We start from the raw sequence: 27,866 nt of genomic DNA on the forward strand, positions 1-27,866 counted from the left end.
GGTACCAACCCATGCTGCAAGCTCACCCACCTTATTCCGGCTGCTCCTGGCGTTGAAGTATACACACTTCAAACCGCCTTCCTGCCTGCCAGTACACTCCTGTGACCTTGAAACCTTATTCATGACCTCACTACTCTCAACCTCCTGTACACTGGAGCTACAATTCAGGTTCCCATCCCCCTGCTCAATTAGTTTAAACCCTCCCGAAGAGCATTAGCAAATTTCCCCCCCAAGATATTGGTATCCCTCTGGTTCAGGTGTAGACCATCCCGTTTGTAGAGGTCCCACCTACCCCAGAATGACCCCCAATTATCCAGGTATCTGAATCCCTCCCTCCTGCACCATCCCTGTAACCACGTGTTCAATTGCTCTCTCTCCCTATTCCTCTCCTCACTATCACGTGGCACGGGTAACAAACCAGAGATAACAACTCTGTTTGTTCTAGCCCTAAGCTTCCACCCTAACTCCCTGAATTTCTGCCTTACATCCCCATCCCTTTTCCTACCTATGTCTTGGGTGCCTATGTGAACCACGACTTGGGGCTGGTCCCCCTCCCCCTTAAGGATCCCGAAAACACGATCCAAGACATCATGGACCCTGGCACCTGGGAGGCAACACACCAGCCGCGAGTCCCTCTCATTCCCACAGAATCTCCTATCTATCCCCCTGACTATGGAGTCCCCAATAACTAATGCTCTACTCCTCTCCCCCCTTTCCCTTCTGAGCAACAGGGGCAGACTCTGTGCCAAAGACCTGTACCCCATGGCTTACCTCTGGTAAGTCCCCCTGCCCCCCACCAACAGTATCCAAAACGGTATACTTGTTATACAGAGGAACGGCCACAGAGCTTCTTTTGCAGCCAGCTCCATCGAAACAGTAATTTTCATGGCCTTTCTTAAAGTAAGGCTACTCTCAGCACACGTTTCTGTGCTGCTTCACTTCACAAACCACAGACAAATCTGTCCTGAATTATGTCATTCAGCACATCACCAAACTCTCAATATTCTGCAAGTCTTTTTAGCACAGCCACAAATTGCAGGATTGACACTCCCTCTTGATTTCCTTCATGGAATCTGAAGGGCTCTGCAATCACCAAAGGCATTGGTGAAAAATGTGCTTGCAAAATATCTACAATTTGTTCACATATTTTAGCGTCTGGTTTTTCTGGGTGCACGCAAAGTCTGAGGAGATTAAACGTTTTTCTCTCCATCAAGAACATGGGCATCCTAATATCCTCAGCTATTTTGTTTGCCTGCGCAAATAGTCAAAATGCTCAGTATAGGAGCTCCACGCGCATGCCACGTTTTTACTAATGGGCATTCCCCATACACACACTTTGCAAGGGGTTTCCAGCAGCTACCTTGTTTTTTCTTTTAAACTAGACAACAATCCGGGCTTCAGCCTCTTTAAACACACCCGGATCTCTAATTGCTCTGTGGAGGACCATTACTCACATCCATCTCGCCCATTATGTCCAGAGCATGTGAAGAACTTCTCTTCTAAGTCTTTTTCTGACTTTTCCAGTATTTTTCCTTCTGGTGGCAAGCAAGCGCCATTCGAAGTCCTTGTTGCCAGTTTTTATGTTGTATATTGGAGAATTGATGCTCGGAAACACGGAGGGTTAAAAATAACAGAGCTTTACTTACAAAGTGGTGTTCACTACACGGCTGCTTCTTCTCTCTGGCCACTCCATCATATTGACATATCGCACCCATCCCTCACAGTGGCCATTCACTCTTTCCATCCTTCCACTCACACACCGAACATTCTGCCTGCTCTCAGTGAGAAGGAAAAGAACTCTATAATAGTGGGGAAGGGGGTGAGGGCTTAAACGTGGGACATAGAACGGATGCAGCTGAAGGACTTGTCAACAATGGTGGAGGGAAATAGTCAGTTGGAGGAAAAGGTAGGCGGACGCGCACTTGTGTGGAAGATGGTGTCATTAGAGCAGATGTGACAAAGACGAAGCAGGTTGGAAAGAAATATAATCAAGGCACCTGTGTGAGTTGATAAGCTTGTATTAAATATTGGTTACGGCCTATCCCCAGAAATAGAGACGGGATAGTTGAGGTTGTTCCCCAGTCTGATGCGGGCTGTCCACCCCATTGCTTATTTTATACAGAACCTGCAGCAATGGCCACCCCATTAGGTGTGCAATTGAGCTGATGTAGTTCCTGCTCTTGACCACCAGTGGGCACAAATCTCTTTCCAATGGAGTAACAAGTGATGCAACTCATCATCAGGCAGTTTTAGGCCACAAAACCGAATTGCTGTTGCTCAGTTAAAATAGGGTGAGATCAGAGTATAGGCTGTGGACTATGATCATGACTCTTGCTTTTTACAAAAATGTTTGTTTAATTTTTGTAATCACATTATTGTTATTCCTGTATCAAATGACTACTTTGTATTTTTTTGAAGTGTGACACAGAAGTGTGCATGCAACAGCAAATTTATCATTTTCTAATGTAGATAAGGCTTATTTACACCGCCTGGTATAATGGTCATTCTGTGACTTGTTTTATTATTGAAAAGTTTTAGATTACGTAATGTAACTCTTCATTAATGAAGCCACTTTCTTTATATTGTTTTTAAACTGTTATCATTCCCAACAAAGAAATACCTGTGGTCGTACACTCTGGTTTCTCTTGATCCTATAAATATTTCTGAAGAGCAGATTTATTACAGTGTAACCACATTCACATTGGGACGATGGGCAAGGTTTACTGGACCAGAAAACTCAGGGCTTTGTTCTGTTACTTCCTCGTCCAAGAGGAAAGAAGCATTTTGAAATTTCAGACTTCCAAGATGACCATCCACATGCAGATAACCGTGGCGGCACGGCTGGGATTCTGACGAGCTTCAGTCACTCTGAAGCATGCTGTAAATCACACTAGGAGAGTGTGGTGAACCATCGTTGGTTCCCACTAGATAGTACTGAGCCAGGGTCTGGCCAGTACTACAAGTATGTATATATGTTGCTGTTGGGGTTAGGGATGGGTTGTTCTACTTGTTGCTGTTGGGGTTAGGGTTGGGCTGTTACACCTTGTATTATAGTTATTGTGGTACATCCCAGTCGGGCTCCGCCTCCTGGGAGAGGTATAAAGGTCTCTGCTCTGTCTGTGACCCCTCAGTCTGGGATCGTGTATATAATTAGTAGCTGCCTTGTTACAGCAAATAAAAGCCTTTATTTCCTGAGCATCAAGCCTCGTGTGTGATAACGCGCATCAGAGAGGGAAATCCGTAACAGTACTTCAGTGTTAGTGTCTGCACTCTCAGTATTACACTCAATGTTCGTCCAAAACTTTGTTACAGAGCAGACTGGAAGCTCAGCATAGTCGTCTACTGTGTGTCTTGAGCACATTGTGGGTGGGAAAGTGTGGCAATGTGTTACCTTTGAGGGACAATCCTTTGTGGGCCACGTGATCAGACCAGACCCTATGGAGTGGCCGTGTGGGAAGCTGGACCAATCGGGAGCGAGGGTGCATGTCCTGGGACGGGGAGGATCTTCAGTCGGAGCTCGGGAGGAAGAAGCTTGTGCATTTGTTCTGTCAGATCCTTATCTTGTATATAGTTATATTAGTTTAATAAACCCATTGTTGTTGAAGCCATATCGAGTTACCTCCACTTACTACAGATAATATGCCATAACATTAACTCTTAATAACTTGTCTGAGGCCCAGACAGTGAATAATCATTGAGAACAGCCTTGGCCTAAAAAGGACAATATATTGTGACTTCATAGAGGAGTCCATTGCTTAGGCCCTCTTTGCTCCTGACAGATTAGGGGCCAATTTCTGCTATCCCAGTGACAATCAGCTCACCAATCCAGCAGTCCCTGCCAGAATTTGGAGAGTTAAGGAAAGGATGCTGATTATCATTCGTGAAAAGGCAAATTGAATTTAGTGGGGAGAATGCTCCTGATTTTTGATTTTTCTGTCTTTTTGCTGCTAGACAGGGTAACTTAGAAAAATCCGGCCCTAAGTCTCCTATGTAACAGGACATGCAGCCGTGTACCCAATGTGAATTAACTAATGTGCTACAGGACTAACCATTAACATTTTATTTAGCACAATGGAAATTGCTGAAAAAAGTGACAAGCCGTAGAAGCTTTCTGTCTGGCACCCATCAGGATGCACTTGTGAGTGACACTGCAAGCCCAACTGATAATCTGGCCCTCGGTGTAATCCTTAGCACAATCAGGATTGTTTAATAAGTGTTGCCCAATTACAGAATCACATCAAATGTTGAATACTATGTTTTGGGTTTTCCCAAGCATGGGCTGGTTGGGTACAGTTAGTTCTTTGCCTGTTGTGAGCAGTTGAACATAGAACATAGAACATTACAGCGCAGTACAGGCCCTTTGGCCCTCAATGTTGCGCCGACCTGTGAAACCAATCTAAAGCCCATCTAACCTACACTATTCCAATATCATCCATATGTTTATCCAATGACCATTTAAATGCCCTTAATGTTGGCGAGTCCACTACTGTTGCAGGCAGGGCATTCCACGCCCTTACTACTCTCTGAGTAAAGAACCTACCTCTGACATCTGTCCTATATCTATCACCCCTCAATTTAAAGCTATGTCCCCTTGTGCTAGCCATCACCATCCGAGGAAAAAGGCTCTCATTGTCCACCCTATCGATCCTCTGATCATCTTGTATGCCTCTATTAAGTCACCTCTTAACCTTCTCTTTAACGAAAACAGCCTCAAGTCACTCAGCCTTTCCTCATAGGACCTTCCCACCATACCAGGCAACATCCTGGTAAATCTCCTCTGCACCCTTTCCAATGCTTCCACATCCTTCCTATAATGCGGCGACCAGAACTGTACGCAATACTCCAAGTGCGGCCGCACCAGAGTTTTGTACAGCTGCAACATGACATCATGGCTCCGAAACTCAATCCCTCTACCAATAAAAGGTAACACACTGTACGCCTTCTTAACAACCCTATAAACCTGGGTGCCAACTTTCAGGGATCTATGCACATGGACACCGAGATATCACTGTTCATCCACACTACCAAGTATCTTACCATTAGCCCAGTACTCTGTAATCCTGCTACTCCTTCCAAAGTGAATTACCTCACACTTTTCCGCATTGAACTCCATTTGCCACCTCTCAGCCCAGCACTGCAGCTTATCTATGTCCCTCTGTAACCTGCAACAACCTTCTGCACTGTCCACAACTCCACCGACTTTAGTGTCATCTGCAAATTTACTAACGCATCCTTCTACGCCCTCATCCAGGTCATTTATAAAAATGACAAACAGCAGTGGCCCCAAAACAGATCCTTGCGGTACACCACTAGTAACTGAACTCCAGGATGAACATTTCCCATCAACCACCACCTTCCGTCTTCTTACAGCTAGCCAATCCCTGATTCAAACTGTTCAATCACCCTCAATCCCATGCCCCCATATCTTCTGCAATAGCTTACCGTGGGGAACCTTATCAAACGCTTTACTGAAATCCATATACACCACATCAACTGCTTTACCCTCATCCACCTCTTTGGTCACCTTCTCAAAGAACTCAATAAGGTTTGTGAGGCACGACCTACCCTTCACAAAACCGTGCTGACTATCCCTAATCAAATTATTCCTTTCTGGATGATTGTAAATCCTATCTCTTATAATCCTTTCCAAAACTTTGCCCACAACAGAAGTAAGGCTCACTGGTCTATAATTACCAGGGTTGTCCCTACTCCCCTTCTTGAACAAGGGGACAACATTTGCTATCCTCCAGTCTTCTGGCACTATTCCTGTAGACAATGACGACATAAAGATCAAAGCCAAAGGCTCTGCAATCTCCTCCCTAACCTCCCAGAGAATCCTGGAATAAATCCCATCCGGCCCAGGGGACTTATCTATTTTCACACTTTCCAGAATTGCTAACACCGTTCCTTATTAACCTCAATCCCATCGAGTCCAATAGCCTGTATCTCAGTATTCTCTTCGACAACATTGTCTTTTTCCTGCGTGAATACTGACGAAAAATATTCATTTAGCGCCTCTCCTATCTCTTCAGGCTCCACGCACAACTTCCCACTCCTGTCCTTGACTGGCCGTAATCTTACCCTTGTCATTCTTTTATTCCTGACATACCTATAAAAGGCTTTAGGGTTTTCCTTGATCCTACCTGCCAAAGACTTCTCATGTCCCCTCCTGGCTCTTCTTAACTCTCTCTTTAGGTCCTTCCTGGCTAAGTTGTAACTCTCAAGCGCCCTAACTGAGCCTTCACGTCCCATCTTTACATAAGTCTCCTTCTTCCTCTTCACAAGAGATTCAACTTCTTTAGTAAACCACGGTTCCCTCGCTCAACCACTTCCTGCCTGCCTGACAGGTACATACTTATCAAGGACACCCAGTAGCTGTTCCTTGAACAAGCTCCACATTTCAATTGTGCCCATCCCCTGCAGATTTCTTCCCCATTCTATGCATCCTAAATCTCGCCTAATCGCATCATAATTTCCTTTCCCCCAGCTATAACACTTGCCCTGTGGTATATACCTATCCCTTTCCATCGCTAAAGCACCAAAGTGCTCATCTACCTCCAAATCTAATACCTGGCCTGGTTCATTACCCAGTACCAAATCCAATGTGGCCTCGCCTCTTGTTGGCCTATCTACATACTGTGTCAGGAAACCCTCCTGCACACATTGGACAAAATCTGACCCATCTAAAGTACTCAAACTATAGCATTTCCAGTCAATATTTGTAAAGTTAAAGTCCTCCATAACAATTACCCTGTTACTTTCGCTCCTATCCAGAATCATCTTTGCAATCCTTTCCTCTACATCTCTGGAACTTTTCGGAGACCTATAGAAAGCTCCAACAGGGTGACCTCTCCTTTCCTGTTTCTAACCTCAGCCCATACTACCTCAGTAGACGAGTCCTCATCAAACGTCCTTTCTGCCACCGTAATACTGTCCTTGACTAACAATACCACACCTCCCCCTCTTTTACCACCTTCCCTGATTTTACTGAAACATCTAAACCCCGGAACCTGGAAACAACCATTCCTGTCCTTGCTCTATCCATGTCTCCGAAATGGCTACAACATCAAAATCCCAGGTACCAACCCATGCTGCAAGTTCACCCACCTTATTCCGGATGCTCCTGGCGTTGAAGTAGACACACTTCAAACCACCTTCCTGCCTGCCGGTACATTCCTGCAACCTTGAAACCTTATTCATGACCTCACCACTCACATCCTCCTGTACACTGGAGCTACAATTCAGGTTCCCATTCCCCTGCCGAATTAGTTTAAACCCTCCCGAAGAGCATTAGCAAATTTCCCCCCCAAGATATTGGTACCCCTCTGGTCCAGGTGAAGACCATCCCGTTTGTAGAGGTCCCACCTACCCCAGAATGAGCCCCAATTACCCAGGTATCTGAATCCTTCCCTCCTGCACCATCCCTGTAGCCACGTGTTCAACTGTTCTCTCTCCCTATTCCTCTCCTCGCTAGCACGTGGCACGGGTAACAAACCAGAAATAACAACTCTGTTTGTTCTCGCTCTAAGCTTCCACCCTAACTCCCTGAATTTCTGCCTTACATCCCCATCCCTTTTCCTACCTATGTCTTGGGTGCCTATGTGAGCCACAACTTGGGGCTGGTCGCCCTCCCCCTTAAGGATCCCAAAAACACGATCCGAGACATCATGGACCCTGGCACCTGGGAGGCAACACACCAGCCGCGTGTCCCTCTCATTCCCACAGAATCTCCTATCTATCCCCCTAACTATGGAGTCCCCAATAACTAATGCTCTACTCCTCTCCCCCCTTCCCTTCTCAGCAACAGGGGCAGACTCTGTGTCAGAAACCTGTACCCCATGGCTTACCCCTGGTAAGTCGTCCTCCCCAACAGTATCCAAAACGGTATGCTTGTTATACAGAGGAACGGCCACAGGGGATCGCTGCACTGACTGCGTCTTATCCCTTCTAACAGTCACCCAAGTATCCTCATTCCTAGGAGTATGAACCTCCCTGTCGCTTTTATCTATAACTGTCTCTGCCTCCCGAATGATCCTGAGTTCATCCAGTTCTAGCTCCAGATCCCTAACACGGCCTTCAAGGAGCTGGAATTGGGTGCACTTCCTACAGGTGTACTCAGAAGGAAGAATGAAGGAACATGCCTTTTGATCCAGCAGCCATTCGGACGTACGGCCTATATACCTAGCATCACGCCGGCACTGAAATTCATATACAACATTACTCATTTGTGTGATAGGCAGAATGTATTTGTGATTTGATCGCAGCATCTTGTTGGTGATGGATACCACTTGTGTTGCTACTGCATCATAGCAGCATGAAACAGCAAGCTACACCTGTTGCTCAAATCTACGAGACATCTTCCCCTTTCAGGGAAAATTCTGAATCTTGTTGTCAGTGAACATGGGCACAAAACCACCCCCTCAGGTGCCTAATTTGAACAAGGGAACATCCCCACCAAGAAAGCCTGCAAGCAAATAAGAACATAAAAACTAGGAGTAGGAGTAGGCCATCTGGCCCCTCAAGCCTGCTCCACCATTCAATAAGATCATATCTGATCTTTTCATGGACTCAGCTCCACTTACCCGCCCGCTCACCATAACCCTTAATTCCTTTACTGTTCAAAAATCTATCTATCCTTGCCTTAAAAACATTCAACAGGGTAGCCTCAACTGCTTATTGGGTAGAGATTTCCACAGTTTCACAACCCTTTGGGTGAAGAAGTTCCTCATCAACTCAGTCCTAAATCTGCTCCCCCTTATTTTGAGGCAAAGTCCCCTAGTTCTAGTTCTAGTTCTATGTAGCAAAAACCAACACCTCGACAAAAATTCAGTCATTTTTAAAAGTTATGTCTTATTGTCTGGGGCACTCCCTTATTTTTTTTCTTCGCAGGAGTCTTTGAAGTAGAAAAAAGCATCAATTTTAAGATGCTTCATCAAACAGAGGTGGGTGCTGCATTTGAAAGCTGGACATTTTCCAGTGGTTGCACAAATATTTCACAATACCATCTGCTTGCAAATCTTCCTTTTACTGATGCAATTTTCATTCTTTCTGACAGTTTGTTTCCAGTTCCTGTGCTAAGTCATCGCTAGGGATGATCAACTTTTGCAAGACTTTGACACCTCTGTTTCTCAAGTACCAGTAAGTGTGCCAGTAAGTATGAAAAACTGTGTTAGTTGGATTGACCTCAATAAGTGTAGTACACGATCGCTTTTGTAGTCGACCCATATCTCACATCCTGTTTATTTTGTTTTCTGAGTTTGGTAACATGTGAAGGTCTGGGCTGAATCTAATATTGTGCTAATCGCACTTCCAGAGGCTCAATTAATTGTAAAAAGTCTGCATAGTTTTTATTTTCCGTTTTTGGAATTGTAGGGTTGGTTGTATAATCAGAGAAGTGAATCTTGGATTCTTTCCACCAAGAACTACAGCGGAATACTTCTGTAAAAGAAGAAATACTGTAAGTCAGACTGAGTTGAACATCCACTGAAGATTAGACGATCATTCAAAATGCCTTAGTAGCTATAATCTGGAATTACTTCAGATAGAATACTGTAGGAGTATATTTAATGAAATGCCTAGTCAACTGTAGAAAAACAGGAAATCTTTGGGCTCCTATTCACCCACATCCTAGCCAATGTGGTAGTATTTAAGGTTGTCAGTTCAGACAGTTTGACAGGCATGTGCCAATTCAATATTTTCTCCTGGGAATACGTAAAATAGTGATTAATCATGTGAAGTTTATACTTAAATTGTCTACTGTGCTACTCTTGTAAAAATAATTGTGTATTTTTATAATTCATAAGCAGAGAACTATTTATTTTCTTGGCTTTTCATTAACTTCAATACTAAATGCAGACTATGACTTGTAAGATAAAAGCAAAATACTGCAGCTGCTGGAAATCTGAAATAAGAGCAGAGTAGAACATTAGTTATTGGGGACTCCATAGTTAGGGGGATAGATAGGAGATTCTGTGGGAACGAGAGGGACTTGCGGTTGGTGTGTTGCCTCCCAGGTGCCGGGGTCCATGATGTCTCGGATCGTGTTTTCGGGATCCTTAAGGGGGAGGGGGACCAGCCCCAAGTCGTGGTTCACATAGGCACTCAAGACATAGGTAGGAAAAGGGATGGGGATGTAAGGCAGAAATTCAGGGAGTTAGGGTGGAAGCTTAAGGCTAGAACAAACAGAGTTGTTATCCCTGGTTTGTTACCTGTGCCATGTGATAGTGAGGAAAGGAATAGGGAGAGAGAGCAATTGAACGCGTGGTTACAGGGATGGTGCAGAAGGGAGGGATTCAGATACCTGGACAATTGGGGCTCTTTCTGGGGTAGGTGGGACTTCGACAAATGGGATGGTCTACACCTGAACCAGAGGGGTACCAATATCCTGAGGGGGAAATTTGCTAATGCTCTTCGGGAGGGTTTAAACTAATTCAGCAGGGGGATGGGAACCTGAATTGTAGCTCCAGTGTACAGGAGGTTGAGAGTAGTGAGGTCATGGATAAGGTTTCAGCATCGCAGGAGTGTACTGGCAGGCAGGAAGATGGTTTGAAGTGTGTATACTTCAACGCCAGGAGCATCCAGAATAAGGTGGGCGAACTTGCAGCATGGGTTGGTACCTGGGACTTCGATGTTGTGGCCATTTCGGAGACATGAATAGAGCAGGGACAGGAATGGTTGTTGCAGGTTCCGGGATTTAGATGTTTCAGTAAGAGCAGGGAAGGTGGTAAAAGAGGTGGAGGTGTGGCATTGTTAATCAAGGACAGTATTACGGTGGCAGAAAGGACGTTTGATGAGGACTCTTCTACTGAGGTAGTATGGGCTGAGGTTAGAAACAGGAAAGGAGAGGTCACCCTGTTGGGAGTTTTCTGTAGGCTTCTGAAAAGTTCCAGAGATGTAGAGGAAAGGATTGCAAAGATGATTCTGGATAGGAGCGAAAGTAACAGGGTAGTTGTTATGGGGGACTTTAACTTTACAAATATTGACTGGAAAAGCTATAGTTCGAGTACTTTAGATGGGTCAGTTTTTGTCCAATGTGTGCCGGAGGGTTTCCTGACACAGTATGTAGATAGGCCAACAAGAGGCGAGGCCACATTAGATTTGATACTGGGTAATGAACCAGACGAGGTGTTAGATTTGGAGGTAGGTGAGCACTTTGGTGATAGTGACCACAATTTGGTTACGTTTACTTTAGCGATGGAAAGGGATAGGTATATACCGCAGGGCAAGTGTTATAGCTGGGGGAAAGGAAATTATGATGCGATTAGGCGAGATTTAGGATGCATAGGTTGGGGAAGGAAACTGCAGGGGATGGGCACAATTGAAATGTGGAGCTTGTTCAGGGACAGCTACTGGGTGTCCTTGATAAGTATGTACCTGTCAGGCAGGGAGGAAGTGGTCGAGTGAGGGAATCGTGGTTTACGAACGAAGTTGAATCTCTTGTGAAGAGGAAGAAGGAGACTTATGTAAAGATGAGACGTGAAGGCTCAGTTAGGGCGCTTGAGAGTTACAAGTTAGCCAGGAAGGACCTACAGAGAGAGTTAAGAAGAGCCAGGAGGGGACATGAGAAGTCTTTGGCAGGTAGGATCAAGGAAAACCCTAAAGCCTTTTATAGGTATGTCAGGAATAAAAGAATGACGAAGGTAAGATTGCGGCCAGTCAAGGACAGTAGTGGGAAGTTGTGCGTGGAGCCTGAAGAGATAGGAGAGGCGCTAAAGGAATATTTTTCGTCAGTATTCACGCAGGAAAAAGACAATGTTGTCGAAGAGAATACTGAGATACAGGCTATTGGACTAGACGGGATTGAGGTTAATAAAGAGGAGGTGTTAGCAATTCTGGAGAGTGTGAAAATAGATAAGTCCCCTGGGCCGGATGGGATTTATTCCAGGATTCTCTGGGAGGTTAGGGAAGAGATTGCAGAGCCTTTGGCTTTGTTCTTTATGTCGTCATTGTCTACAGGAATAGTGCCAGAAGACTGGAGGATAGCAAATGTTGTCCCCTTGTTCAAGAAGGGGAGTAGAGACAACCCTTGTATTTATAGACCAGTGAGCCTTACTTCTGTTGTGGGCAAAGGTTTGGAAAGGATTATAAGAGATAGGATTTATAATCATCCAGAAAGGAATAATTTTATTAAGGATAGTCAACATGGTTTTGAGAAGGGTAGGTCGTGCCTCACAAACCTTATTGAGTTCTTTGAGAAGGTGACCAAAGAGGTGGATGAGGGTAAAGCAGTTGATGTGGTGTATATGGATTTCAGTAAAGCGTTTGATAAGGTTCCCCACGGTAAGCTATTGCAGAAGATACGGAGGCATGGGATTGAGGGTGATTTAACGGTTTGGATCAGGAATTGGCTAGCTGTAAGAAGACAGAGGGTGGTGGTTGATGGGAAATGTTCATCCTGGAGTTCAGTTACTAGTGGTGTACCGCAAGGATCTGTTTTGGGGCCACCGCTGCTTGTCATTTTTATAAATGACCTGGATGAGGGCGTAGAAGGATGGGTTAGTAAATGTGCGGATGACACTAGAGTCGGTGGAGTTGTGGACAGTGCGGAAGGTTGTTGCAGGTTACAGAGGGACATAGATAAGCTGCAGTGCAGGGCTGAGAGGTGGCAAATGGAGTTTAATGAGGAAAAGTGTGAGGTGATTCACTTTGGAAGGAGTAGCAGGAATACAGAGTACTGGGCTAATGGTAAGATACTTGGTAGTGTGGATGAGCAGAGAGATCTCGGTGTCCATGTGCATAGATCCCTGCAAGTTGGCACCCAGATTGATAGGGTTGTTAAGAAAGCGTACTTAGTGTTAGCTTTTATTGGTAGAGGAATTGAGTTTCGGAGCCAGGAGGTCATGTTGCAGCTGTACAAAACTCTGGTGCGGCCGCACTTGGAGTATTGTGTACAGTTCTGGTGGCTGCATTATAGGAAGGATGTGGAAGCATTGGAAAGGATGCAGAGGAGATTTACTAGGATGTTGCCTGGTATGGTGGGAAGATCTCATGAGGAAAGGCTGAGGGACTTGAGGTTGTTTTCATTAGAGAGAAGAAGGTTAAGAGGTGACTTAATAGAGGCATACAAGATGATCAGAGGCTTAGATAGGGTGGACAATGAGAGCCTTTTTCCTCGGATGGTGATAGCTAGCACGAGGGGACCTAGCTTTAAATTGAGGGGGGATAGATATGGGACAGATGTCAGAGGTAGGTTCTTCACTCAGAGAGTAGTAAGGGCGTGGAATGCCCTGCCTGCAGCAGTAGTGGACTCGCCAACATTAAGGGCATTTAAAGGGTCATTGGATAAACATATGGATAATATTGGAATAGTGTAGATTAGAGGGGCTTTAGATTGGTTTCACTGGTCGGCGCAACATCGAGGGCCAAAGGGCCTGTACTGCGCTGTAATGTTCTATGTTCTATAAAAACACAAAATGCCGGATAAACACAGCAAGTCTGGCAGCATCTGTGGAGAGAGAAACAGAGTTCACATTTCGGGTTCGATATGGCTCTTTTTCATGGCTGTGTATAAACTTACTTTGGCACTGTATTGAGGACCCTGGGGTCAGACTCCTTGGGTGCGACCTTACCTGCTATTTACCCTCCCGCGACAGCGTGGTCAGCAAATTTGGCAGGCCAGCCAAATCTCTGCTCATTGCAGCCGGATGGGAAAATCCTGCTGGCATGAATGGTAGTGGTAAGAATCTGCCATTTCCATCATGGCTATTTGCTCCCACTGCCTTGGAAGTGCTTGTCTGAAAGGCCACCTGACACATAGGGAAAGAAAGGAAGAGATAGACAAGAAACCTGAGTAGGTGGAGTGCAGAATGTTTGAGGGCTGGAGGAGGTTACAGAGATAAAGAGGGGAGACAATGAAGGGATTTGAACATGAGGATGAGAGTTTTAAATTGGAGACGTTTGGGCAATGGGAAGCAGTGTTGGTTAATGGATAAAAAAACCAATGGATAAATGGGGTTAGGTGAAAGTTAGGATAATAAGGTGAGCTCATGTTTATGTAAATTGAAAGATCCAAGTCCAACCATGAGGGCAAAGGATTAGTTAAATAACACCAAAATGGGTCAGGGTGTCAACAGCCAATGGGCTGAGGTAGGGATGGAGATGAGCGATGTTACATAAGGAGACATAGGTGACCTTGGTGATGGAGAAGAAATGGTGATGAAAGCTCAGCTGGAGGTCAGGTAGGATGTCAAGTTTGTTAACAGAGTGAGAATGAAGATAGAGGAGGATGGAATCAATAGATAGGAATGTGACCTCAGTTTAGTATTGTGGTTCTAGTGTTTGAATATATGGCTAAATTTCCAGAGTTCACAACAGTGCTGTTTTCATTGTCAGTACTGTTGGGGTTGAATTTCTGCAAAGGTTCTCCTGCTCATAGTGTAAAAGCTGGGGAAATCCTGGAAACGGGGCTGGATTTTAGTTTCAGGGTCCCAATCCCCACACAATGCTGAAAGATGGGTTAGGAGCTTGGAAATGACTCTGGTGGGACCTGGAGGAGATTTTCAAGGGGGCACCAATGAAGAGCCACATTCAACTGGGCAGGCTCTGCTGGCAAGGGGCACATTGGGAGTGCTTGATCCTCTGGGTGGCTGACAACCCCAGACAGCTAGTTCAGGAATCCACTGGTTTCTCAGAGGAGTGCAGTCAGAGCCAGATTTGTGGCACCACAAGCTGCTTAGTTGTACAGGAAGGGAGGAAGAAGAAATTAAGATCAATAGTGATAGAGGATTTGTTAATTAGGGGAACAGACAGGCGTTTTTGTAGCTGTAGACATGACTCCAGGATGATATGTTGTCTCCCTGATGCCAGGGTCAGGGATGTCGCCAAGTGGCATTCTTCTGGGGGTGGGGTGAACAGCCAGAGGTCATGGCCCCCATTAGTACCAATGACTAATGTAGGAAGGGAATCAGAATTCATAGAATCCTAGAAACCCTACAGTGCAGAAGGAGGCCATTCAGCCCATCGAGTCTCCACTGACCACAATGCCACCCCACATATTTTACCTGCTAATCCCTCTAACCAACGCATCCCAGGACACTAAGGGCAATTTTTAACCTGGCCAATCAACCTAACCCGCACATCTTTGGACTGTGGGAGGAAACCGGAGCACCCGGAGGAAACCCACGCAGACACGAGGAGAATGTGCAAACTCCACACAGACAGTGACCCGAGCCGGGAATCGAACCCGGGACCCTGGAGCTGTGAAGCAGCAGTGCTAACCGCTGTGCTACCGTGCCGCGGTAGGGAGCTCAGTAGAAAATTAGCAAGCAGAATCTCAAAAGAAGATTGCCCGTGCCACATGCACGACAGTACAGATATAGGAGGATAAGGCAAATGGTTGCGTGGCTGGAAAGATGGTGCAGGAGGGAGGGCTTTAGACTCCTGGGACACTGGGACTGGCTCAGGGGGAGATGGCACCTGTACAAGGCAGGCAGGTTGCACCTGAACAGAGCTGTGACTGACTTGGGGATTTTTGCTCGCACTGTGGGGAGGCCTTAAAACTAACTTGACAGCAGTGTGGGGATCCAAAAAGAAATATTGGAGAGGAATACCAGGATGGTCAAAATACTGGATAGACAGATGGCACTAGAATAGAGAATAGCAAATTAATAGGTTGGAGTAAAGGGGGAAGTAATGAAGTCTAAATCAGGGTTATTGTGCATGTATGTGAATGCAGGGAGTGTAGTGAATAAGATTGGGGAGTTACGGGTGCAGGAGAGGGACAAAGGTTCCTAGAATGTGTTCAGGAAGATTTTGTATAGCAGTTTGTGTCCAGTCCAACAAGAAAGGATGTATTGTTGGACCTGGTTATTGGAAATGAGGTGGGACAAGTAGATCAAGTGTCAGTGGAGAAACATTTAGGAGACAGTGATCATTGTATCGTAAGGTTTAGGGTGATGGTAGAAAAGGACAATCCAGAGTAAAAATAATTAACTTCAATGGTATAGGAACAGAGCTGGGTCAGTTAGATTGGGATGAAAGGTTAGCGGGGAAATCTGTAGCTGACAATCAAAACAGAAATGGTTCAAGCAAAGTTTTCCTCAAAAGGAAAAGGTAGCGGAAAGAAATCCAGATCTCCCTGGATGAAAAAGGAGATGAAAATCAAGATGAAGAAGAAACAGTGTGCTTAAGATGAAACAGTGTGCTCTCTGACAGGTGTCAGCGAGAAATACAATTGAGAACCAGGCTGAATACAGAAGGTTCAGAGGAGAGGTGAAGAGGCACATTAGAGAAGTGAAGAGGGATTAGGAGAAAAGACAGGCAGCCTTCTATAGACAAAGTCTTCTATAGACAAATAAATAGTCAAATGATGGTAGAAGGAGGAGTAAGGCTGATTAGGGACCAAAAATGGGGATTTACACAGGGATGCGGGGGGCATGACTGAGGTGTGAATGAATATTTTGAATCTGTCTTTTCCAAGGAAATAGATTCTACCCAGGCCATGGTGACAGAGGAGGAAACTCACGAGAAGGGTTCAAAATCGATGAGGAGGAAGTGTTGGATAGACTATTTGTTCTTAAAGTTGACAAGGCTCCGGGGTTGGGCTGGATGAGGTGCATCCAAGCATACTGAAGGAAGTGAGCGTGGAAATTGCAGCCAGTCTGGTCATAATCTTTCAGTCTTCTCTAGACTCAGGGGAGGTGTCAGAGGACTGGAGAATTGCAGACATTATGCCCTTGTTCAAAAGAGGTTGTATGGATAACTCCAACAATTACAGATCAGTCAGAAACAATTATTCAGGATAGAATTAGCAGTCACATGGAAAAATGTGGATTGATTAGGAAGACCCAGCATGGATTTCTAAAGGGGATATCATGTTTCACTAAATTGCTGGATTTTTTGGAAGAGGTAACAGAAAGGGATAATGAGGCTAATGCTGTTGATGTACATGGACTTTTAAAAGGCATTCAACATAGTGCCATACAACTGACTTGTGAGAAAAGTTATAACCCATGGAATAAAAGGGACAGGAGCAACATGGGTACAAAATTGGCTGAGTAATAGGAAGCAGAGGGTAGTGATCAATGGATATTTTTCAGGCTGGAGGAAAGTTTGTAGTGGAACTCTTGCTTTTCCTGATGTATGTTAATGATCTAGACCTTGGTGTGTAGGGGACGATTTCAAAGTTTGTGGAAGACACAAAATTTGGAAGTATTGTAAATTGTGAGAAGGACAGTGTAGAATTTCAAAAGGACATAGACAAATTGGTGGAGCGGGCAGAAAGGTAGCAGATTATGTTCAATATGGAGAAGTGTGAGGTGATGCATTTTGGTAGGAAGAACATTGAGGGGCAACATAAAATGGGGAGTATGATCCTTAAGGAGTACAGGAGCACAAGGACCTGAGCGCATATGTGCATAGATTGATGAAGGGGATGGTGTAGTGATATTATCATTGGACTAGTAATCCAGAGACACAGAGTAATGCTCTGTGGATCCAGGTTCAAATCCCAGCATGGCAGCCATTTGAATTTGAGTTCAATAAAACTCTTGATTTAACAGTTCACTCATGTCCTTTGGGGAAGGAAGTTTTCATCCTTATATGGTCTGGCCTATATGTGACTCCAGACCCACAACATTTTGGTTGACTCCCAAATGCCCTCTGAAATGGCTGAGCAAACCATTCAGTTCAAGGACAATTAGGAATGGGCAACAAATGCTGGCCCAGCCAGAGATGTCCACCATCCACAAAATAATAAATAAAAAGATAATTAAAGGTGGTTGGGCAGATTGAAGGAGCAGTTAATAAAGTATACAGCATTCTGGGATGTATTAATAGAGACATAGAGTACAAGGGCAAGGAGGTTACGCTGAACTGATACAAGATGCTAGTTAGAGTTCAGCTGGAGTACTGTGTATTGTTCTGGGCACCACACTATAGGAAGAATGTGAACACATTAGAGAGAGTGCAGAAGAGGTTTACAGGAATGGTTCCAGGGATGAGAAACTTCAGATCTGAGGATAGATTGGAGAGGTTGGGACTGTTCTCCTTGGTGAGAAAAAGGCTAAGAGGAGATTTCATAGAGATGTTCAAAATCAAGAAGGGACTGGACATGGGGGAAACTGTTCCTGCTCATAAAAGGATCAAGAACGAGAGGGGACAAATTTAAAGTAATGTGCAAAAGAAGTGAATGTGATATGAGACAAAACTTTTTCTCGGTGAGTGGTTGGGGTCTGGAATGCACTGCCTGGAAGTGTGGTGGAGGCAGGTTCAATCGAGGCATTCAAGTGGACATTAGATGATTATTTGAATAGAAACAATGTGCAGGGGCATGGGCACGGCAGCACAGTGGTTAGCACTGCTGCTTCACAGCTCCAGGGACCTGGGTTCGATTCCCGGCTTGACCCCAACCACTCACCGAGAAAAAGTTTTGTCTCATATCACATTCACTTCTTTTGCAAATTACTTTAAATTTGTCCCCTCTCGTTCTTGATCCTTTTATGAGCAGGAACAGTTTCCCCCATGTCCAGTCCCTTCTTGATTTTGAACATCTCTATGAAATCTCCTCTTAGCCTTTTTCTCACCAAGGAGAACAGTCCCAACCTCTCCAATCTATCCTCAGATCTGAAGTTTCTCATCCCTGGAACCATTCCTGTAAACCTCTTCTGCACTCTCTCTAATGTGTTCACATTCTGTGTGGAGTTTGCACATTCTCCTCGTGTCTGCGTGGGTTTCCTCCGGGTGCTCCGGTTTCCTCCCACAGTCCAAAGATGTGCGGGTTAGGTTGATTGGCCATGCTAAAGTTGCCCCTTAGTGTCCTGAGATGCGTAGATTAGAGGGATTAGCGGGTAAATATGTCAGGATATGGGGGTAGGGCCTGGGTGGGATTGTGGCCGGTGCAGACTCGATGGGCCAAATGGCCTCTTTCTGCACTGTAGAGTTTCTATGATTCTATGATAAAAGACAGGGGAATGGCAATAGATTTAGATTTTGAGTCAGAATAGATTTTATGACATAAAGACTTCATGCAATCCATCAGAAAATCTACAAATTCAAGCTGAGAGATAAGAAGAATAAAAGAATACATTCCTCCAAATATTGAAATGTTGGATTTAAGTAACAATGACCTCCGCGGTTATGATGCTAATCTCCCTTCTCTTAAAGAATTAAGTGTGTCTAATAATAATGTTTAAAAGTCATGATGCTCATTTGAAGAGCCGGTGCAGACACGCTGGGCCAAATGGCCTCCTGCACCGTAACATAAGAACATAAGAAATAGGAGCAGGAGTAGGCCATCTAGCCCCTCGAGCCTGCCCCGCCATTCAATAAGATCATGGCTGATCTGAAGTGGATCAGTTCCACTTACCCGCCTGATCCCCATAACCCCTAATTCCCTTACCGATCAGGAATCCATCCATCCGCACTTTAAACATATTCAGCGAGGTAGCCTCCACCACCTCAGTGGGCAGAGAATTCCAGAGATTCACCACCCTCTGGGAGAAGAAGTTCCTCCTCAACTCTGTCCTAAACTTTATTTTGAGGCTGTGCCCTCTAGTTCTAATTTCCTTTCTAAGTGGAAAGAATCTCTCCACCTCTACCTTATCCAGCCCCTTCATTATCTTATAGGTCTCTATAAGATCCCCCCTCAGCCTTCTAAATTCCAATGAGTACAAACCCAATCTGCTCAGTCTCTCCTCATAATCAACACCCCTCATCTCTGGTATCAACCTGGTGAACCTTCTCTGCACTCCCTCCAAGGCCAATATATCCTTCCGCAAATAAGGGGACCAAGACTGCACACAGTATTCCAGCTGCGGCCTCACCAATGCCCTGTACAGATGCAGCAAGACATGTCTGCTTTTATATTCTATCCCCCTTGCGATATAGGCCAACATCCCATTTGCCTTCTTGATCACCTGTTGCGCCTGCAGACTGGGTTTTTGCGTCTCATGCACAAGGACCCCCAGGTCCCTCTGCACAGCAGCATGTTGTAATTTCTTTCCATTTAGATAATAATTCAATTTGCTATTATTTCTTCCAAAGTGAATAACCTTGCATTTGTTAACGTTATACTCCATCTGCCAGATCCTCGCCCACTCACTCAGCCTGTCCAAATCTCTCTGCAGACCTTCTACGCCCTCCACACGATTCACTTTTCCACTTATCTTTGTGTCATCTGCAAACTTTGTTACCCTACACTCAGTCCCCTCCTCCAGATCGTCTATATAAATGGTAAATAGTTGAGGCCCCAGTACCGAGCCCTGCGGCACGCCACTAGTTACCATCTGCCAACCAGAAAAGCACCCATTTATTCCGACTCTCTGCTTCCTGTCGGATAGCCAATCCCCAATCCACACTAACACCCTACCCCCAACTCCGTGTGATCCAATCTTCTTCAGCAACCTTTTGTGAGGCACCTTATCAAACGCCTTTTGGAAATCCAAAAACACCGCATCCACCGGTGTCCCTCCATCAACCGCACCAGTCACATCTTCATAAAAATCCAACAAGTTCGTCAAGCACGACTTTCCCCTCATGAATCCATGCTGCGTCTGCTTAATCGAACCATTCTTATCCAGATGGCCTGCTATTTCTTCTTTAATGATGGATTCCAGCATTTTCCCAACTACAGACGTTAAGCTAACCGGCCTGTAGTTACCCACCTTTTGTCTATTTCCATTTTTAAACAGCGGCGTAACATTAGCCGTTTTCCAATCCACCGGCACTACCCCAGAATCCAACGAATTTTGATAAATAACCACTAACGCATCCGCTATTACCTCTGACATTTCTTTCAGTACCCTGGGATGCATTCCATCCGGGCTCGGGGACTTGTCCACCTTCAGTCACGTTAGTCTACCAAGCACTGCCTTGGTAACATTAATTGTATTGAGTACCTCTCCTCCTACCAACCCTCTATCGTTAATATTCGGTAAACTATTTGTGTCTTCCACCGTGAAGACCGACACAAAAAACTTATTTAAAGTTTCAGCCATTTCCTCATTTCCCACTATTAAATCCCCCCACTCGTCCTCCAAGGGTCCAACATTCACTCTTGCAACTCTATTCCTTTTTATATATTTATAAAAGCTTTTACTATCATTTTTTATATTTAGAGCTAGCCTAGCTTCATAACCTATCTTTCCTTTCTTTATCTCTTTCTTAGTCGTTCTTTGTTGTTTCTTAAAGTTTTCCCAATCTTCCGATTCTCCACTATTTTTGGCCATTCTGTACGCATCGGTCTTTAATTTAATTTCCTTCGTTATCTACGGCTGGTTATCCCTTTTCTTACAGTCCTTCTTTATCACCGGAATATATTGTTCCTGAGTACTGAAAAGGATCTCCTTAAAAATCCTCCACTGTTCCTCAGCTGTCCTACCTACCAGTCTGCTCTCCCAGTCCACCTCAGCCAATTCAGCCCTCATCCTATCGTACTTCCCCCTGTTCAGACAGAGGACAGTGGTATGGGACCCTACTTTCTCCTCTTCCATTTGTATCAGAAATTTGACCATATTGTGATCACTTGACCCAAGAGGGTCCTTCACAAGAACATCCTTAATTCTACCTACCTCGTTACACATTACCAGATCTAAGATAACTCGTTCCCTCGTCGGTTTTGTAACATACTGTTCAAGGTAACTATCCCGACAGCATTCTAAGAACTCTTCCTCCATCCCACCCCTTCCAACTTGAGTCAGCCAATTAATATGCAGGTTGAAGTCCCCCATGATTATTGCCGTTCCGTTTTTGCACGTGATGCGCGATTAAATCACTCGGGAGGCTGGATCGTACCCGGGAAATAAAGGCTTTTATTAGTAACAAGAATGGAGCATACTATATAACAATACAATCCCAGACTAAAGGGTCACCCGGCAGTGCAGTGACCTTTATACTCCTACAGGTAGGCGGAGCCAACCAGAGTGTACCACAGAACAATATCAACAGGTAGAACACCCCAACCCTAACCCCAACAGTGACAACAGTAACATATGTACAAGTACCCATAGTGCTAACCATCTATGGTTCAGTACCCATAGTGCTAACCATCTATGGTTCACCACAGCACGCATCCATTATTTGCTTTTTTATAGCCCTACCCACCTCAACATTATTATTTGGGGGCCTATAGACCACGCCTACTAGTGTCTTTCTCTCCCTACTATTCTTTATCTCTACCCATAACGATTCCACGTAACAATTCTGTGATGCTGAGTAATGGTGGGTGGATAAACACCGAGAATGGGCACTACTGTCATAGTTTCACAATTTGATCCTGCCATCTTGACCCTGGGGTTACCTTAAAATTTAACCCCTGATTATTATTGATCTTTTATGTTTGGTTTCTATACACCATTTATTCTGGTGAAATTAATTTTTTCCTAAAGGTTTCTCAACTCTTTTCATGCCCCTTCTAGCCAACCCCAGTTTTCGGTCGGTCATGTATAAATAGCAGCAAAGTAGGAAACATGTTTCAGACTTGTTGTCCTGAAATCAACGCTCAACTCTTCAAGGTTCCCTTCCCCCACTTCCTGCTCAGAAGATGCTAAACCCCCCCTCTCAGCAATGAACACCAGGTTTGCAGCGTGAGTTGGGCACAGGGCATGAGGCCTCCAGCATCACTAACAACTCCTTTGTTCATTGTTATATCTCACTCAGCCTCAGGTGGCACATTGCGCCTTGACTAGAATCTTGAAGTCACCATAGGCACAGCAAGAGAGAGGTGTTTGCAATGCATGGAAGTTAAAACAACATCCTGCAGAGACCAACAGAAACGTAAGAAAACCCATCAGGATGTACCCCTAAGGAAGCAGTGGGCAGAAAATATTGCACTGTACAGGTGGCACAGTGGTTAGCACAACTGCCTCACAGCGCCAGGGACCCAGGTTCAATTCCGGCCTTGGGTGACTGTCTGTGTGGAGTTTGCATGTTCTCCCCATGTCTGCGTGGATTTCCTCTGGGTGCTCCGGTTTCCTCCCACAGTCCAAAGATGTGCAGGTTAGGTGGATTGGCCATGCTAAATTGACCCTTAGTGTCCAAAGGTGTGCAGTTAGGTGGCTTAGCCGTGGTAAATGCATGAAGTTATGGAGATAGGGCCAGGGAGTGGGCCTTGGGTAGAATGCTCTTTCGGAGAGTCAGGGCAGACCCGATGGACTGAATAGCCTCTTTCTGCCTGTAGGGTTTCTATGGATGTTAATATTAGTACTATTTTTCCATTTCAGATACCTCTGAAGGAGAACAATGAGATCGCCCTCTCTGGGGATCCTTCTTGGCGGGTGTATTTTTATACCTACAGCTTTCTTACAAAGGAACGCTCACCAATACAATGTGTGTGAACAATGTGACTCTGACAACCTCTGCAACTGCTCTTCATTGAAGTTAGAGAATATTCCACACGTATCGGAAAACGTGTCTGGGTTTGATCTGTCACACAACAAGATCTCACAGGTTAAGGACACTGATTTCATTACATATGTGAGGCTGAAAAGACTCCTATTGCAGTCAAATCAAATCCAGTCCATTGCTGAGCCAGCGTTCCAGCACAATACACACCTGGAGTATCTTGACTTGTCCAATAACCTTTTGACTCAACTGTCACCCAATTGGTTTAAGTATCTTTCCAAATTACAATACTTCAACGTTTCAGGGAATAATTACACAGATTTGGGATCAGGGAGAATTTTCTCAAATCTGACACAACTCAGATGGTTAGAATTCGGCAATCCTTCTCTATCATTTCTGAAAGAAGATGACTTTGTAGGAGTTACACATCTGGAGGAGTTTATTGTAAAGGCAGAGAAATTACTTGTGTATCAGAAAGGAAGTTTCAGTTCATTCAGAAATATAAGCCATGCTGCCTTGAGTTTGCATGATACATTCCGGAATGAACCAGACCAGGCTCGGCAGATTCTTGTCGAGTTAACAGGATCCACCACCCACATGGAGCTGAGAGACTTAGCGTTTCCTGACAAAACGGACAGTCTATTTCCCACAGTGGACAACTCAACAGTGAGAAAATACACCTTCAGAAATAATTCTTTTACAGATGGTGTGGTACTGAATTTTATAAATTCGTCGATAAATACAAAATTATCGGAACTAGTTGTGGAAGACTGTGAGCTTTCAGGAACTGGGAAATGGTTTGGTATAAAACCCATTACAAGCAACTTTCTACGTTCAATAACATTAAGTAACATTTCTATTAAAAGGTTTTATTTGTTTTATGATCTTTCAAGTATTAGTCAGTTACTTGTACATGTTAAAACAGCTAAACTTACAAAGTTAACCCTGTTCCTGATGCCCTGCACAGTATCCAGGACATTGCAAAATGTGGAGTTACTTGATTTAACTGACAACTTGCTGAATGATTATAGACTGGAGGAAACGCTCTGTTCAGGAGCTTGGCCTTCTGTGCGTTATCTTATTTTGCAAAAGAATGATTTTAAATTCCTGGGAATTACAAGCTCAAAATTATCCACACTTTCTAATCTTACCCATTTAGATTTGAGTCAGAACAGGTTTCGTGACATGAAGACTTCATGCAAATGGTCAAAAAATCTACAATTTCTGAACCTTTCGAGCTGTGAGATGAAAAGTATAAAAGAGTGCATCCCTCCAAATGTTGAAGTATTGGATTTAAGCAACAATGCCCTCCATAGTTTTGATGTTAATCTCCCTTTGCTCAAAGAATTAAATGTGTCCAATAATAAGTTTAAAAGGTTACCAAGTGATGGCTACTTACCAAAGATGGAAATTCTGAAGATCAGCAATAATAAACTCACCTCACTCACAGGTGTAGAAATCAAAGCATTTAAGAATCTTCGATTTTTAGAGGCTGGAAAAAATAATTACATTTGTTCGTGTGAATTCCTGTTTTATATGAATCATGACATAACTGTCCAACTGTTGAACCAAAAGGAGAATTACATCTGTGATTCCCCTCTGTTTCTCAGGGGAATGTTGATACAAAATACTAAACGCTCTTTTTTTGACTGTCACACAACACTGTCGCTCGCCTTACTGTGTGTTGGCATATGTTTGGCAGTCGGCATTGTTGGGATGATGTGCTACAAGTATCATGGGATCTGGTATATCCAAATGACTTGGGCATGGCTGAAGGCAAAGAGGAAGCCAAAGAAAGTGAGGAATAATGATATTTGTTATGATGCATTTGTCTCGTACAGTGTGATGGACTCAGAGTGGGTGGAAAACTTCCTGGTAAGAGAGTTAGAGGGTGCTCACCCACCTCTAACGCTCTGCCTTCATAAGCGTGATTTCATCCCAGGGAAGTGGATAATTGACAACATTATCGAGTCCATTGAGAAAAGCAGGAAAACCCTGTTTGTTTTGTCTCAACATTTTGTTCAAAGTGAGTGGTGTAAGTATGAGCTGGACTATACCCATTTCCGTCTGTTTGATGAAAATGACGATAAAGCCATCCTTGTCCTGTTGGAGCCGATTCCAAAGGAGACCATTCCTCAGAGATTCTGCAAGCTTCGGAAACTGATGAATACAAAAACCTATTTGGAGTGGCCACAGGAAGAAGTAGAGCAGCAAAACTTCTGGTTTAACTTGCAAGCAGCATTAAAATATGAAACAAATGTAACTGATGGCCATGAGATGCAGAGTTTCTCTCCAAAGTGACTAATATACTTCCACTCCTCGTAAAATTAAGCAAAGTACTGGTTTATAATGATATGACCTTTCTGCACAATGAGTGTGGATAGCCGGATATGTTAGATATATTAACAATAAGTGGGCCTGTTTAACTGAACAAAAGGGAGTGAAATGCAGGTAGAACAATAATGAACTGTGATACAGTAGAATAGAACTCATCTATTCACACATATTTTCATTTACTTCTCACAGAAGTAACATTTTTTTGATGTATGTTTTTCAAAAATCTGCTCCACATCATAATGTCCTGACTCCTCTTCCCTATATATCCACTAGAACTGAGCGTGTACATCCATTTCAACTGGCTGGGATACAGGCCCAATGGAGATTATTGACAATAGAGATTATTTCCGAATGGAGATTATTTATATAATTATCAACTAAGAGCATTGAATACATAACATTTACACCGAATGATAAGATCCTCAAATTATGGTCTTCACGTAACTGAAATGTGCTTCTTGTGAATAGGTTATCAACGGATAAGAAAAGCCCTCTCCCAGTACCATAGTGACTTGCCTGTCACTTCTCTCCTGTTGCTTATGCAAATCTCACTCATTAACATTTCAGAACAGTTTCTGGTTATTGTTCAGCGTGAATGTGCTGCAAGTTTATCATTAAGCTTCCAAATCTTCATTCTCAATGTATTGAGGAAATAACTTATTGAGTGACTCCTTGGATTTGCATGTAAAAATGGTTATGACCTCTGCTTTCTAATGCTCTGAAGTAAAATGTTTGCAAAGTGTAACAATGAAATGTAACTAAAATAAAATAATGCGTGCTAAACAGAGATGACTGAGACTGGATCTGATAACAATAAGAAAGATATTACATTTTTTTGATTATAAGAACATAAGAACATAAGAAATAGGAGCAGGAGTAGGCCATCTAGCCCCTCGAGCCTGCCCCGCCATTCAATAAGATCATGGCTGATCTGACGTGGATCAGTACCACTTACCCGCCTGATCCCCATAACCCTTAATTCCCTTACCGATCAGGAATCCATCCATCCGCGCTTTAAACATATTCAGCGAGGTAGCCTCCACCACCTCAGTGGGCAGAGAATTCCAGAGATTCACCACCCTCTGGGAGAAGAAGTTCCTCCTCAACTCTGTCTTAAACCGACCCCCCTTTATTTTGAGGCTGTGTCCTCTAGTTTTAACTTCCTTACTAAGTGGAAAGAATCTCTCCGCCTCCACCCTATCCAGCCCCCGCATTATCTTATAAGTCTCCATAAGATCCCCCCTCATCCTTCTAAACTCCAACGAGTACAAACCCAATCTCCTCAGCCTCTCCTCATAATCCAAACCCCTCATCTCCGGTATCAACCTGGTGAACCTTCTCTGCACTCCCTCCAATGCCAATATATCCTTCCTCATATAAGGGGACCAATACTGCACACAGTATTCCAGCTGCGGCCTCACCAATGCCCTGTACAGGTGCATCAAGACATCCCTGCTTTTATATTCTATCCCCTTCGCAATATAGGCCAACATCCCATTTGCCTTCTTGATCACCTGTTGTACCTGCAGACTGGGCTTTTGCGTCTCATGCACAAGGACCCCCAGGTCCCTTTGCACGGTAGCATGTTTTAATTTGTTTCCATTGAGATAGTAATCCCATTTGTTATTATTTCCTCCAAAGTGTATAACCTCGCATTTATCAACGTTATACTCCATTTGCCATATCCTCGCCCACTCACTCAGCCTGTCCAAATCTCTCTGCAGATCTTCTCCGTCCTCCACACGATTCACTTTTCCACTTATCTTTGTGTCGTCTGCAAACTTCGTTACCCTACACTCCGTCCCCTCCTCCAGATCATCTATATAAATGGTAAATAGTTGCGGCCCGAGTACCGATCCCTGCGGCACGCCACTAGTTACCTTCCTCCAACCGGAAAAACACCCATTTATTCCGACTCTTTGCTTCCTGTCGGATAGCCAGTCCCCAATCCACTTTAACACACTACCCCCAACTCCGTGTGCCCTAATCTTCTTCAGTAGCCTTTTATGCGGCACCTTATCAAACGCCTTTTGGAAATCCAAAAACACCGCATCCACCGGTTCTCCTCCATCAACCGCCCTAGTCACATCTTCATAAAAATCCAACATGTTCGTCAAGCACGACTTTCCCCTCATGAATCCATGCTGCGTCTGATTGATCGAACCATTTCTATCCAGATGCCTTGCTATCTCCTCTTTAATAATGGATTCCAGCATTTTCCCTACTACAGACGTTAAGCTGACCGGCCTATA

At 44.3% G+C, this 27,866-nt stretch overlaps 2 protein-coding genes across 3 annotated transcripts in view; both read left to right on the forward strand.

Annotated features, from left to right (window-relative positions):
* Nucleotides 1–27,866, forward strand: part of LOC144493694 (toll-like receptor 2 type-2) — a 95,223-nt gene that overhangs the window by 5,043 nt on the left and 62,314 nt on the right. The window lies entirely within an intron of this gene.
* On the forward strand, nucleotides 8,867–26,394 carry LOC144493716 (toll-like receptor 2 type-2). Of its 2 annotated transcripts, XM_078213095.1 has the most exons (3): nucleotides 8,867–8,942; nucleotides 9,056–9,150; nucleotides 23,157–26,394. In XM_078213095.1, exon 3 carries the CDS (start codon nucleotides 23,176–23,178, stop codon nucleotides 25,576–25,578), a length of 2,403 nt encoding a protein of 800 aa, XP_078069221.1. In that variant the 5' UTR covers nucleotides 8,867–8,942; nucleotides 9,056–9,150; nucleotides 23,157–23,175; the 3' UTR covers nucleotides 25,579–26,394. The 2 variants fall into 2 exon arrangements, with proteins under 2 accessions (XP_078069221.1, XP_078069231.1); XM_078213105.1 differs by lacking the exons at nucleotides 8,867–8,942; nucleotides 9,056–9,150 and adding an exon at nucleotides 9,254–9,457.

The sequence above is a fragment of the Mustelus asterias genome, chromosome 1 (genome assembly GCF_964213995.1).
Source record: "Mustelus asterias chromosome 1, sMusAst1.hap1.1, whole genome shotgun sequence".
Taxonomy (NCBI): domain Eukaryota; kingdom Metazoa; phylum Chordata; class Chondrichthyes; order Carcharhiniformes; family Triakidae; genus Mustelus; species Mustelus asterias.